This window comes from Apodemus sylvaticus, chromosome 17 (genome assembly GCF_947179515.1).
Source record: "Apodemus sylvaticus chromosome 17, mApoSyl1.1, whole genome shotgun sequence".
NCBI lineage: Eukaryota > Metazoa > Chordata > Mammalia > Rodentia > Muridae > Apodemus > Apodemus sylvaticus.
Window position 1 is genome coordinate 53,855,961 of NC_067488.1, and position 14,810 is coordinate 53,870,770.

At 48.1% G+C, this 14,810-nt stretch overlaps 1 protein-coding gene across 1 annotated transcript in view; it reads left to right on the forward strand.

The window, feature by feature from the left end:
* Fbln1 (fibulin 1) overlaps window positions 1–5,785 on the forward strand; it is an 81,156-nt gene extending 75,371 nt beyond the window's left edge. The window contains exon 17 of the mRNA XM_052161212.1: window positions 5,138–5,785. Coding sequence (XP_052017172.1) covers window positions 5,138–5,277 — 140 coding nt within the window. The 3' untranslated portion in view covers window positions 5,278–5,785. The remainder of the gene's footprint in view (window positions 1–5,137) is intronic.
* The last annotated feature ends 9,025 nt before the right edge of the window (window positions 5,786–14,810 follow it).

Below are 14,810 nucleotides of genomic sequence, written 5' to 3' on the forward strand. Positions count from 1 at the left end.
ACACATGGGCCTGTACACGCATGCTGAGGAACCTAACTTAGGTCCTCCTGATTGCAAGGCAAGCACATTACCCAATGAACCATCTGCCCAGGCCCTCTTTCCCTGTTTCCAGAACCTTTGAAAAGGTGGAACACCCCTCCAGATGGGATGGGCATGTCAGGCTAGAAGGAAATGGGCTGCTTGCTGCAACACAGGTCAGTCAAATAAATATGCCCTTAGCCAACGCCTTCTATAGCTCTTATTAAAGTTTGTACAATATATTTTGATCATATAATTTTCTCTTCCCCAATTCTTTCCAGATTCTCCCCGCCTTCCTACCCACCCAACTTATATTCTTTTCCTCTGTCTTTTTCTCTCTTAAAAAAAGATCAAACCATTACAACAACAAAACACACATAGAAAAACCATGGAGTCCATTCTTTGCTTGTCAACTGCTCCTGAGTATGAGGCCTGCCCTGGAATGGGCTTGATATACCCAGTGACCTTTTATTGGAGAAAACTGACTTTCCCTCTCATCAGATATCAGTTGTAAATAGGTTGATTGGGGGTTGAACTTCATATTCTCTCCCGGTCTCAGTGCTGGGGTTTTGTCTGCTTTGCATCTGTACAGGTCTGTCATCTGTGCTGTCGGTCTCTGTGAGGTCATATATCTGTGCATCAGTCCTGTTCTGTCTGGAAGACTCTGTTTCCCTGGAGTCATATATGATCTCTGCCTCTTACAATCTCTCTGTCTCCTCTTCTGCATAGGTCCCTGAGCCTTGAAGGGGAGGGGGTTTGATAAAGACTTCCCATTTAGGGCTAGCTGCTCCAGCCTCTCTCACTGTGCATTGCAGGACAGAGCTTCAGTGGGAGGGCCTAGCCTCCTTCGTGGGGTGCTCTAAGAAGGCAAATGCTATGGGCAAACACAGAGTAGAAGCGCATGGAATGAGAAGTACAGTATTGAAGAAGGTGGTCATAGTGCTCCTCATGGGAAGGTGATGGGAACATGGGATGGGAGAAACTGAGCTCAGGAGAACAGGAGGGAGAAACTATAGAGTGCTTCCAGCCAATTTCTGACTCCCAGTTTGTGCCATAGCCCATGCTAGCCTGCGGTCCCCATGGAGGAAGGGGCTCTTTGCTCTTAAAGTGTTTACAGGAGTTTTAGGCAGAATAAAATATCACCTATGAGGCCAGACAGGATGCATTTAGTGTGGCCTGAAGACCTAATTTCCTTTCCCCTGAATCTCCATCTCCTTCAGTAATTATGGCTGAACTCCTGACCAAGCCCTGGGGATGATGGAGCAGACACCTGCACAGTGCAGTCTGCCTTGAATGGGAGGCAAGCTGGAATGTCCCCTGAACTGGGCAGGTGGAGCATTACAGTTGAGAACACATGTCCTCCCTGCTCGCTGGGCCCCTACTCACTCTTCACAATCCAATTTAAATATCAGTACCTCTGTAGAAATGTCTTCAAATCTCCCTGTGTAGATTGACCTCTGTTAGATAGAGGGACAGATGGGTAAATGGAAGGATGGCTGGAAGAACGGATGAGATAGATGGGTTAGATAAATGGATGAGTGGGTCAGAGGGATGGATGGATGGATGATGGTGGATAAATCGATGGATGGATGGATGGGTGGATGGATGGATGGATCAATGGATGGATGGATGGGTAGATGGGTGAATGGATAGATAGGTCAATGGATAGATGGATGGGTCAATGGATGGATGGATGGACCAATGGATGGATGATAGATGAATAGATGGATGCATGGGTCAGTGGATGGATGGATGGATGATGGATGGGTGGAGCAATGGATGGATACACTGATTGGTGGATAAGTAGGTGTGTAGATGGATGATAGATGGGTGAGAAAATGGCAGGTGATAGGAAGCTATGAATAAAAAGTTGGCAGCAGAACCAGCCATTCATTTGGCATCTGTTGAGTGCCAGGCACTGGGGACCAGCTGGGTTGTTTGTGTCCCCTTTCATGAAACACTGCAGCCTGATTTCAGTCAAGGTGAGGGCCAGAATGTGACAGTCAGACTTCAACTAATGAGATGGAGGAAACCTATTCTTTGAAAACAGAGGTGCAGGAAAGTGTGCCTGACTGGGAAGGGTGGGAGCCAGGCCCTCTGAGGGGTCTAGTATGGGAAAAATAGCTCTAGGATGAGTGAAGCTGTGGCTAACTGCAGGTACCACACAGACTTCACGTCAAAGGGGCAGAAAACAGAAGATTCTGGAAGAGCTGGAAGGGACACATTCCTCGAGCCTGCACCCACACAAGCTCTTGCCTAATCCAGTCAGCATCTCGAGCTATCCTTAGTCATCTTTCTTGTTATGTGCACAGATCCCGAGCCACTGTAGGCTCTGAAAGTGACTCATGTCTGTGGTGAGGCCTGGAACCTGGAGGCCCTGTGGTCCTCCCTTGACTAAGGCAGAATTTGCTTTGGTGTTTTGGCCCATGGTGTGGCTTTTACAAACCAGCCAGCCAGCCAATTGGAGCACAGAGATCACATTGAAATATTGTTTGAGCCAACTGTCATTTCTGAGTATGTGCGTGTGTGTGTGTGTGTGTGTGTGTGTGTGTGTGTGTGTGTTGGTGGGGACTAGATCCAGGGCCTTCACACTTGCTGGGAAGTGCTCTGTCACTGAGCTACATTTTCTGGAAACTTTGAGACAAGGTCTCACCAAGCTCCCAAGTTGGCCTTGAACTCACGCTGTAGCCCAGGAAGGCCTTGAACGCTCGGTTCTTCTGCTCTCACATCCCAAGTAGCTGCGACTGCAGGCCTGGGCCACCAGTTCGTTTGGTTTCTGATTTTGCAGATTGCTAGGTTTTATGTCTGTCCATAGGAAAGGAAATTGAGACTTGGAGCAGTTAAGTAACTCATGTGACTCATGTGACTCAGGTTGGCCACGCTCAATCTCTGTGCCCCACACGTGAATCTTCTCTTACTTTTCTGAACCTGACCCTGACCCACCCTCCACAACTACCATTGCGTTCTCTACATTCTTCTTCTTCTTTTTTTTTTTTTTTTTTTTTTTTTTTTTTTTTTTTTGGTTTTTTCGAGACAGGGTTTCTCTGTGTAGCCCTGGCTGTCCTGGAACTCACTCTGTAGACCAAGCTGGCCTCAAACTCAGAAATCTGCCTGCCTCTGCCTCCCAAGTGCTGGGATTAAAGGCGTGCGCCGCCACCACCACCCAGCTCTACATTCTTTTTTAAACTTTATTTTATTTAGTGTGTAGACACACACACACACACATGGAAGCACAGAAGACGGCTTTTGGTATTCTGTTCAGCCCTTCTCCCGTGGGTGCTGGGTACTATACTCAGGTTATCAGGTTAGTGTGCCAATTGCCTTACCCACTGAGCCATCTCACCAGGCCCCTCTCCATTCTTATGCATTTCAATGTCGGACACCTATCACATGCCCAGTCATGACTATGTCTCTGAACTGTGGACCCTGTGAGGAGTCCCATGAGTATCTAGGAATGCTCACTCAAGTGACCTGCATGTCAACCTGGAGGCGTGACAGTATGATCAACATATAAATGTTATGTCAGAATGTAGCTATAACATGACCCTTATTATTTAAGATTTTATTCAAGTTGGGCATGGTAATACATGCCTCTAATCCCCAAAAACAGGGTCCAGAGGATCAAGAGTTTAAGGTCATGGTCCACTACATAATTTGTTTGAAACCAGCCTAGGTTACGTGAGACCCTGTTTGAAACCTACTCTCACAGAGAGATAAGATTTTATGATATCTATGTTATGTGTTGAAATCTTATATGTCATTATATACAATCAACATTGCATATTTGAATGAAATATCTAAATTACATAAAATATCAGTATCAATATAAAATATGTATTTTTTTTTTATTTTGGAAATTAAATCTGTGTGTGTATATATGCATGAGAGCTCAGAAGAAGCTTTGTATCCCCTGGAGCTGGAGTTATAAAGTGTTGCGAGCCACTCAGTGTGGGTGCTAGGGATTGAACCTCTGCAAGAGCAGCATCCCTCTTAACCATTGAGCCATCTCTCCAGTGCCCATAAAATTATATTGAAATACTGCTTAATAGTGATGAAGCAGGATCTGATCAGAGCTTGAAGACATTTATCATACCGCCGTCCTGTAGCAGATCACAGGCTCACCGGCCACTCATGGTCTCTCTGAGCAGCAGCTTTTAACCATGGGCAGAGTGGTAAGAACACCCTTGCTCTCCAGTGTCACAGTGGCTGGCAGACACCGTGCGGGCCTGGGGCCTACAGGGAGAAAAAGTATCGTGCATGGATTCAAAGGAACTTTGTGAATATTATGGGCCCAGCCAGCATTGTGACCCCATCCAGCGTGGCAGGCAGACCCAGTCCAGGAAGGGGCCCAGAGGCAGGCAAAGGGTGGCAAGCCTTTGACGGAAGCCATATTTGTTTATAGGCCTTTGGAGGGATATGGTGGCAATGGTATGGCTGTCGTGGGGTTAAGACTGGGGTGCTGACAGCCTGTTGTGGTCTGTAATTCCCTTTTCCCAAGTTATAAACAGGTTCGCTTAGGTCTGTGGGTGATGTATTGGCAGATCCCATGCTGGGGTATCTGGATTATATGTTACAGGAGGCCCAAGGACCTGTCTTGTAGGGACTTGGGACTGCTTCTCCTGGAGAAAGGGGTTGAGAACCCATCCTTGTAACCTTCAAATGTCCCAGGAATAAACCACTGCTTTTCTTCTCCCCAGGGTCCCCGTCTAAGATCTAAGAAGGAAGGATGGAAAGAGAGGAGGCTCAATTCTATTTCAGGCCTTTTCTAGGGCCTTTGAACCCCCGTTAGACAAATGGGAGTAGGACAGGAAACCCAAGCTCTCCAGAAGGGCAGGAGCTGGCCCTGCCCCCTACCTGCTGATCCCCAAAGCCACACTGGCTGTTTCCCTCCTATTCCAAGCTGTGTGTGTGAAAGATGGAAGGTAGTGAGCTCACCTATCCCTAGTGACTGAAAACAACCGAGTGACCAGGTTAGGAGGAGGGGAGATTACCCTGGTGATTCAAGCATCAGCCATGGGCTACCACTGTAGCCTCGAAATTCCTGAGGACCCCTTTCCCAGATGCCCATGTTGCCACGTCCCTGCGACACCCAACAGCATGCCTTCTACTCTCTCCCCAGGTGTCGTGCGCCAAGTGCGGCCCATCGTGGGCCCCTTTTATGCCGTCCTGAAGCTGGAGATGAACTACGTGTTGGGGGGCGTGGTTTCCCACCGGAACGTCGTCAATGTGCACATCTTCGTCTCCGAGTACTGGTTCTAAGGGCGGCTTTGCAGGAAAATTGGAAGTGTACCCATCCCCCTGGCCACGCCCTTGCTGCCAGTGACTGCCTGTCTATACCCCTCAGGCCTCCCTTGATGTTTCATATTGGTTTATAAGGCCACGTGCATTAAGCTGAGCCATATCACTTAAGTCCAGCCGGTATACTGTGGTGTTTAAACAGTGCTCAGCCATGTGGTTGAATCCTTGCTTTTCTTTTAATGCAAAGGCCAAGGCCAAATCTTGTTCCCTTTCCCTGCCTGTGGGCTAGGCATTGTTAAGGACCAACTGAAGGAGCTTTCAAAGCAGCACTCCACGGGAAAGCCAAGAGGTAGCCAGTTCTCACTGAGTCTGCACGAGGGTTGAATATTTTGGTACTTTTTTTTTTTTTTAAACCAACTGGGTTCTTTGTGTTTCAAGTTGATGGCTGCTATAGAGCGGCGCATAAATAAATGTACAATAAATTCTCCCCAGAAGCAGCTGACAAGCATGCCTTGGGGGCACTTGGAAAGTGGATTGCAATTTTGTTCAAAGGAGGGGCCCTTGGTAAAGGGGTGAGCTGCAAGGTTTGTGTGTGGCCTGGTATGGCTGTGGGGGGGGGCGGGGAGGCTAGTGTGTCCCTGTGTGTCTGTGCAGTGGCTGGTGTGTCCCTGTGTGTCTGCGGGGTGGTTGGTATGTCCCTGTGTGTCTGTGGAGATGGCTGGTGTGACTTTGTGTGTCCATGGGGGTGGCTAGTATGGCCTCATGTCCAAGGATGTGGCTGATGTGTCCCTGTGTGTCCATGGGGATAACTGATGTGTCCTAATGTGTGCATAGAGGTGTCTGGTGTGTCCTAGTGTGTGCATAGAGGTGTCTGGTGTGTCCTAGTGTGTGCATAGAGGTGTCTGGTGTGTCCTAGTATGTGCATAGAGGTGTCTGGTGTGTCCTAGTGTGTGCATAGAGGTGTCTGGTGTGTCCTACTGTGTGCATAGAGGTGTCTGGTGTATGCTAGTGTGTGCATAGAAGTGTCTGGTGTGTCCTAGTGTGTCCATGGGGATGACTGATGTGGTCCACTATGTTCATAGAGGTCACTGGTGTGTCCCAGTGTGGCCACAGAGGTGGCTGGCTTTCTTTGTACTCTGAAGCTACCTTTCCTCACAAGGGCATAAAGGCTTTTGTAATCTTCCTGACAACCTACTACACTCTTCTAGGCTTCTGCTAGCTCAGAGGTCTCCCGAGAGCTGGAGGACTGTAAATCTTCCCTACAGCCATTTTAAAGTCTCTCCTGCCCCCAGAACGCCAACTTAAGGATTGCAAAAGCTTCCCACTCTGGAACTGTTGTTGTCACGGTGTCTTAGTCTGTTACTATAACAAAATACTCAAAGCTGAGTAATTTATAAAGAAGAAATGTGTGTGTGTACACACACACACACACACACACACACATACACTGGAGATTGGGAAGTCCAGGTGCCGGCTTGACATTTGTTGAGGGCCTCCCTGCCCCATGACAAGACAGGATGTCATCTGATAGCAGGAATACTAGCTCAGGTCTCTCTTCTAACAAAGCTCTTGATGACCTTCTCTAATCCCAATACCCCCCAAAGGCCCTACTGCCAAAATCCATCAACACATGGATCTGGAGATGAAGTTTTAATCGCTTATCTTTTGGGAGACACATCTGAGCCACATGCCTGCCCTCTAGGAATCTGACCCATGTCTGGCCCTGTCAGGCACCTCTCTGAGCTCTGGGGTTTCTGACTTGCTCCAAGTCTTATCCCTCAGGGTCATCTGTGGCCTCACTAAAGCTTCCTGGGGTGGAGGGTGGTAGAGGATAATGACTCAAAGCTGACAGCACCGGGAAAAGAAACTGGTGCTCATGGTATCTCCAAAAGATGCTAGGACTGAGCCGGATGCTTGATACCTGGAACTTTGTTTACTGGGCACGGTGAGGCCCAATCTCAAGAGAACCACAAAGGGCTCAGAGGGAAACTCTGTTGCCTGAGCTCACACAGCCTTTTAGAAGCATAGATGGTTCAAATCCTGGTTGTTTGGCTGGCCTGGACTCCTTGATACTCCATGTAAGACCAGGTCCGGTTCAGCTGAATATATCAGTGAGCAAACGTCACCTGGCTTCACACCCATGAGAGACGGACAGATGGACAGGCGTGTCAATTGCACTCAGCCCCAACTATGTACATTTCATACCATACCCTGTGTGGCGTTTACAGTGGTCCCATGAGTACCCATCATTCTTACAAAGAAATGGTCAGAAGCCCCTGCCCCCCCAACAATGGTACAACCTTCTTAATTGCCTCCCTAAATACTTGAAGAGCTTCCCTCAACAGAAAGCATTTAATAAAGGAAACACATATAAAGAGATGCCAGTTCATTGCTGTTCTCCTAGAATGAGCTTCTCATAGAAGGTTCCAGAAAGGTGTGTCACATTGCTCTATTCTAACAGGAAGCTATTGGCTTTGAAGGAAGCTGACTTAGCTGCCGTTATAAGGCACGTGAGGAAATCAGTTGGAAGATTTATCTTGGCTCACACCGAAGTTTCAGCCCATGGCCCTATTGCTTCTAGGTCTGTCTGTGGCAAGGTAGAGCTGGGAACCAGGGAGTAAATAAAGGAAGATGGGAGGGGCCAGGAACAAGAGATTTCCCCCTCAAAAACATGTCCCCATGCCCTACTTCCTCCAACTAGCTCCCACTACTGAAGTTCCCACCACTTTCCTAAACACTCTCAAGTTATGCACCCTTCAGTGGATGACGAAGCCACAATCCCCAGAATCCAGTCATCCCCAGTGCCCTCACTGATCACCGGGCATCGCTGCACTGGGGACCAAGCCTCAATATGGGAGCTTTGAGAAACAGCTAGTACACAAACCCCAACGGAAGGGAACCTATCCAACTGCACTCAGGAGTTCTGTGGCTTGAAGCAGAGATGACTCAGGCCAGCCTGTGTCCTTGAGAGGTAAGTGCTGATAAATACCTGAGAACCAGGAAAGGGCGGCAGAACCCCTCCCCTAACCCCCACCCAGCCGACAGAGTCAAAGATGGATTCCCAAGTCCCAGCAAGGATCTCAGGTCAGCTCTAGCAAAAAACCACCAGAAGTCAGCTGTATGCTCTTTGCTTTTTTTATATATTTTATCCAAATTCTCAGATGTGCATCGTGCATGGCACTGTCCTCAGAGCCAAGCAGCTGCCGTCTCCTCGGGTTCAGCTGTCCCTGCTTGCAAAAGATCATCACAGCTGGCCTGGATAAGTAAGGCCATTCCCTCCCAGAAGAGGGATCTGAGGGCCACCGGACCCTCCCCTGAGTGTCCAGCCCCTCCTCCCAATCACTCTATGCAGTTTTCTCTTCTGCTCTAATTGAATGTAGCCCTGGGGTCTTGGGGACAGGGCATAGTATATAGTCTAGGGAGGACTGAGGGAAGGAGACTCCATCTAGGCAGCTGTGTGGAAGCCAACATCCATGTTGAGTGCAGACCTTCCAATGTGGCTGTTTGAGGGAGGGTCACACACTCCTTCCTGCCTGTGACCCTTCACCCATGTTCTATACATAAGCCTAAGAGACTCACTAGTTTATTAGTTCCCAGGGGGAACTTTGGTTTGTCATTGGGACCCTGGAATGACAATGCAATGACAGCAAGGTTAGAAGGATTTTACAAAGATCTAGCACCTGGACTCTGCCCGTGAGGCATTAGGGGTCTGGCTACATTTTGAAAATATGGCAATAAGACAGGATAGAATAAGATAGCCTGGCCTATAGGATAGGACAGAATGAGATAGCCTAGCCTACAGGATAGGTAGGATAGGATAGAATGAGATAGCCTGGCCTATAGGAGAGGTAGGATAGGATAGAATGAGATAGCCTGGCCTATAGGAGAGGTAGAATAGGATAGAATGAGATAGCCTGGCCTAACAGTTTATCGTCCTTGAAGTTTGCATGCTTGCGTTCAGGGTCAATCACTCAGATGCTCTGAAGCATGTGATCCTAGGTTTCAGAGCCTAAGGTGTCTTTTTCTTTCTTTCTTTTTCTCTCTCCAGAAACAGGGCTTCTCTGTGTAGCCCTGGCTGTCCTGGAACTCACTCTGTAGACCAGGCTGGCCTCCAACTCAGAAATCCACCTGCCTCTGCCTCCCAAGTGCTGGGATTAAAGGCGTGCACCACCACTACCCAGCTGAGCCTATGGTTTCTATGTAACAGCATTGTGTGGACTCCATGATGTGGACTCAATGGTGTGGACTCCATGATGGGGTTGAGGCTTAGTGGGGGGAGGGGGGAGGGAAGGGTGGGGCGAGGGGTGGAGAGAAACTGCAGCACACAAGTCCCCAGTCAGTAGCACTGACATTGGAGTGGAGTGAGACTGGGCAGTTTTCCTTCCATGAGATGACACAGTTTATTAGAGTCTGAACAGGCACTGGAGACAGGGGATGTGTTATTGTCCCATAAGCGGTCTCTTACGTGTCTGTCCCCTGCTGGGCAGGAAGCACCACAGTGGGGACTTGTTTTTGTCCACTTGAAGTTCCTCCCAAATAGTTACTGCCACAGGAGAGCTTCTCTGAACGAGAAGCACCGAAGTGCTGCAACTAGACAGGAAGCGGAGGATCTCTTAGACTCTCACCACCGGATGGACAGCCTGTCTCTGTGACAACGGATGTCGGTAAGCAGCAGCAGCAGCAGCAGCCGTGGGCACCGAGGAAGGACGGTTTCCGGGGAGGCTTATTTATTTTATATTTACTCATCTGTATGTGTGTCTGTGTATTCCACATGTGGGTGGGTGCCCAAGGAGGTCAGAAAAAAGGTGTCAGGAGCTGGAGAGATGGCTCAGGGCTTAAGAGCACTGACTGCTCTTCCAAAGGTTCTGAGTTCAAATCCCAGCAACCACATGGTGACTCGATGGCTAATGAGATTGGATGCCCTCTTCTGGAGTGTCTGAAGACAGCTACAGTGTACTTACATATACTAATAAATAAATAAATAAATAAATAAATAAATAAATAAATAAATAAATAAATAAATCTTTAAAACAAATTAAGAAAAAAGAAAAGGGTGTTGGATCCCCTGGAGCTGGAGTCACAGGTTGTCATGAGCAGCCCATCCTGGGAACTGATGTAAGGAGCGACAAGTATTCCTAACTGCTGGGCCATCTCTCCAGCTCCCTGGAGTTCACAGCTCACAATTCAGACAATCTACTCTCCTGCATCTTGTTAGAAACTTTTTCTGAGATCTAAAAACCCACCCTCCTTATCCTCTCCTCTCTCATAACTTTAAGCCTCTTTCAGAAAACAGTTCATTTAAAAACAAACAAACAAACAAACACCAAAAAACAAAGGTGCAGCCTCCAGCCTTCCCAGCCTTCCCAGCCTTCCCCACACCAGGTTCCACGTACTGACTTTCAGGTCTATGTGCACCCTACCCATCTGCTCTTTGAAAGATAGACGGTCCTCAGCAGCTTGGGTGGACACTGATCTTGGATCCTAAACTTAGAACCACCCTGTTTCCAGAAAAGCAGCTCCCCACGTGGTGTTCTCTCCATGGTGGTGTTCTCACCAGCTCAACGATGCTGATGTGGCAGTGCTCTGGGGTAGCAGGTTGGGCTTTAGACCCCATTGAGAACATGTTGAGCCAGGTTTAGTCCATGGCCACCATGTGGCCCTAACTGTGGCAGCCACTGGATCCCAGAAATGAGGGAGGACTGTTTTCCACTTGGCAAAGTAGAAGCATCTTATCCCACAGCTCATCTCGACGATTTGATCTTTGCTCTTCACAGCCCCATCTAGATAATTGCATAATTAATTGTGTGCAGGTAATTCACCCAGGGGAGGAGGTTACAGGGAGTGGGGGCCCAGGCTTTCACTGCCCTGGAAAGGTGCCAGGCAGCCTCTATACAGACCCCATCAAGGGCCTGGGAGTGTGTTTGGGGCCCTTGGCATGCTCAGGAGACCTCTAGGGGACATGTCTGCTGGAACCCAGTGACCTTACCTTACATCCTTACACCATGGGCTTAAATCAGAGGCTGGTCCACAAATCAGAAGTTCTGCAGGATGGTTGGGATGAGAAGGCCTCTCAGCTAAAGGTTGGAAGGAGTCCGCCTTCCCCAGAGGCTTGGACCAGTTCATTTTCTGGATGCTTCTGGAAAGGAACACCCAGAAGTTTTACTTCTACATGCACTCCATGACCCCCCATCCCCACACACTCATTGTCCATAAAGCCACATATTGGCTTAGGGGTTCTAGGAAGCCCAGTGGACAAAGTGTTGGGAGTCAGAGAAATGGTCCCAAAACAGACTTGAGTCTTTGAATTCCTCTCTTCCCTTGTTTGCCCTCTATTGTCTCACTATAGGATGTAGATAGATTCCCAAGGCTGGTGCAGCTGTGTATACTGGGAGGGTGCGGGGCATGGAGGGGGCGAGGCATGGGGGTGGAACATGGAGGGGGCATGGATGGGGTGGGGCGTGGAGGGGGTGTGGTGTGGAGGGGGTGGGGCGTAGAGGGGATGAAGACATGAAGGGGGTTAGCCCAGGGTTGCTGTCTGCTAAGCATTCATCCACAGTCTGCCAACCTCTCTGTCACACCCTTTCTTCCTCTGCAATGTACTGGTGTGTGGCAGTTTGTGACCTGTCTCCTTGGGACCTCAGCAGGAGTGGGGAAGCACAGAGCCTCCCTCCATCACTCAGCAACCCCACTCTGTGCATCCCCAGCCTCTCCAAAGAGAGAGGGAGGGAGAAGAGTCTAGGCGGGTTAGAGTGGAGGGAACATGAGACTCGAAACTGGACCAAGGAGCCGTCACCTGGAGAGCTGGACCTGGGATCCTCGAACACAGGGGTTCTCAACCTTCCTAACACTGTGACCCTTTAATACAGTTTCTCACATTGTGGTGACCCCCAGCCAGGAAATTATTTTTGTTGCTACTTTATGACTGTAATTTTGCTGTTGTTGTGAATCATAATGCGAATATCCCTGTTTTCTGGTGGTTTTAGGTGACCTGTGAAAGGGATGTTCACGCCATTGGGCCCTTGCCAGCTGCCTCACCTCAACTGCTGCCCCTGTGTGTGGAGCCCGTGGTGATCCCAGCTCAACACCTATTTTGCATTTCTCTGTGTAAAGTTGCTTCAAGCCAGAGCTTGGTCCCATGAACAGCAGAGGCTACTGCTCACCAAACACAACACACACACACACACACACACACACACACACCATCCCTAATAAGTGGCTTGGCACAAAGTAATCATCCCCATGTTATTTCCTCCATGTCATCTCTCCAAATGAGAGATTTTGCTTGAAACTGTTTCTCCTGAGCTTCCCCAGCAGGAGCTACTGGAACCTTCCAGAAGCCTTGCTTGGGACACTCAAGCACACTGTCCTACTGTCTGTAGATGACTACAGAGGAAGCTTAAGTTCTGGGGTGGCATGCTGTGTGGATGAGACATGCTGGGCTACGTTGGTATCTCTGCTGAGCAGGGAGAAGCTCTCAGCCTGTGATACGGCTGGGATCCGGAGACCTGGGTACTTTTCATATATCAGACTTCTGTTCTACCCAGTAAAGCACGGTTTGCTCACTTAGGGGAAAGCAAGGAAGCTTGATTTGTTTACATATCTGAATGCCATCCTGCCGACCTTTCTGTTGGTCACGGTGCTGGCACAGTAGAGGACTCTGGGTAATCTGTGCAGCTGGAGTGTGGCATGTCTGGGAGGTCAGTGACTTAAGGACGGGCTCTTCAATGTTCCAGGATAACCATGGGTGGAGTAGGGATAGGAAAGGAGACACACACACACCACCTATATACACACACATATACACCACACACACATACACACCATACACATACACACCACACACATACACACCATACATACATACACACATATGTATACACACATATATACACATACAACACACACACACACCAATTAATAATTGCTTAAACACTTGTGTTTTTCCATGTCTCCTCTATATCTCAGGTATGGAAGAGACCCAAATGTCCAGGAAGAAGGAGGCAAAATGGCTGCCTAGAGACTTAATCAGAAGGGGGTTGTGAGGAATGGAGGGTCCCTCAGGCACAACGAAGCTACATTTGTCTACTTCAAACTTAAGATTCATTTCTTTGCATTTCTTGTTTTGGTACAGTCTCACTGGGGAGCCTTGGCTGACTTTGAACTTGTGACAATGCTCCTGATGCTGGTATTTCGCCCCGTGCTGTCGGGCCCTGCTTCTTCTCTCACTTTTACTTTATTCCTTCTTGGCTTCAGTGAAGATCAAATCTAAATTCAACAGCCAGTTGAATACAATGCAGCCTGATGGTTTAATCTTGCTTCTCCTGTTTTTCTACTCTATTATACTGAAGAGCTTTATTATATTAAAGTTGTTTTGTTTGTTTGTGTGTGTGTGTGTGTGTGTGTGTGTGTGTGTTTAGTTTATGTATGCACAGTGCCTGGAAGAGGCACAGAGGCCAGAAGAGGGCATCAGAACTCCTAGAACTGGACCTAGAGATGATTATGAGCTGTCATGTGGATACTGGGAATCAAACCCAGGGACCCTGGAAAACCAACAGTGCTCTTAACCACTGAGCTATCTCTCCAGCCTCCAAAAGCTCTTTTTATAAAACAAAATGAAACATAACAAAACAGGCTCTTACATAAACTAGAGAAGTGTTCTATCACTGAACCACATCCCCAGCGCTCTCTCTCTCTCTCTCTCTCTCTCTCTCTCTCTCTCTCTCAATAGCATAGCATTTCTCTATGTAACCCTGGCTATCTATAGACTAGGCTGGCCTTGAACTCAGAGATCCACCTACCTCTGCCTCTGGAGTGCTGAGATTAAAGGCCTGCGCCACTACACCTGTCTTAAAGTTTACTTAGATTAGAGATTAGAGTTTTTATTACTCTTGTATCCCAGGATGGCCTGCAATTCACTACATAGCCCAAGTTAGCCTCAAATTTACAATAGTCATGCTGCCTCAACCTCCCAAATTCTGGGATTGTAGATGTGAGCTACCATATGAGACCTTAAAGCACATGTTTAAAGGAAAGACATCTTAAAGTTTCTTGCAAACTGAGACATGAGTTAGAAATAATTTCTGTGAAAGATGAACGGATTAGCACAATCAAAAATCACCTGATTCAGCTGTGTGTGGTGGCTCATGCCTGTAATCCCAGCATCTTCTGAGGTAGTATGATTACAATGAATTCAAGGTCAATCTGATAAAGCAGGTTCTAGGCCAGCCAGTGGTATATATCAAAACCCTATCTCAAAAATGGACAGGGTAGGGGCTGGTGAGCTGGCTTAGCCATTAAGAGCGCTTGCTGTGCAGCTGTAAGCACTAATGTTTGGATTTCAGCACCCAAGTAGCATGCTGGGCCTCTAGCACACACCTGTAATCCTAGAGCCAAGGGTGAACAGAAAACATGAGACCTTAAAGGAATATTTAGAGAGTAATGGAGAAGGACAGCAGACTCCCTCTTCTGGACATCTTGGGCACCTGCACACATGTGGCATACACCCACAGAAACACATATAGGAAAATAAACCTTTAAAAAACAAAAACAAAGAG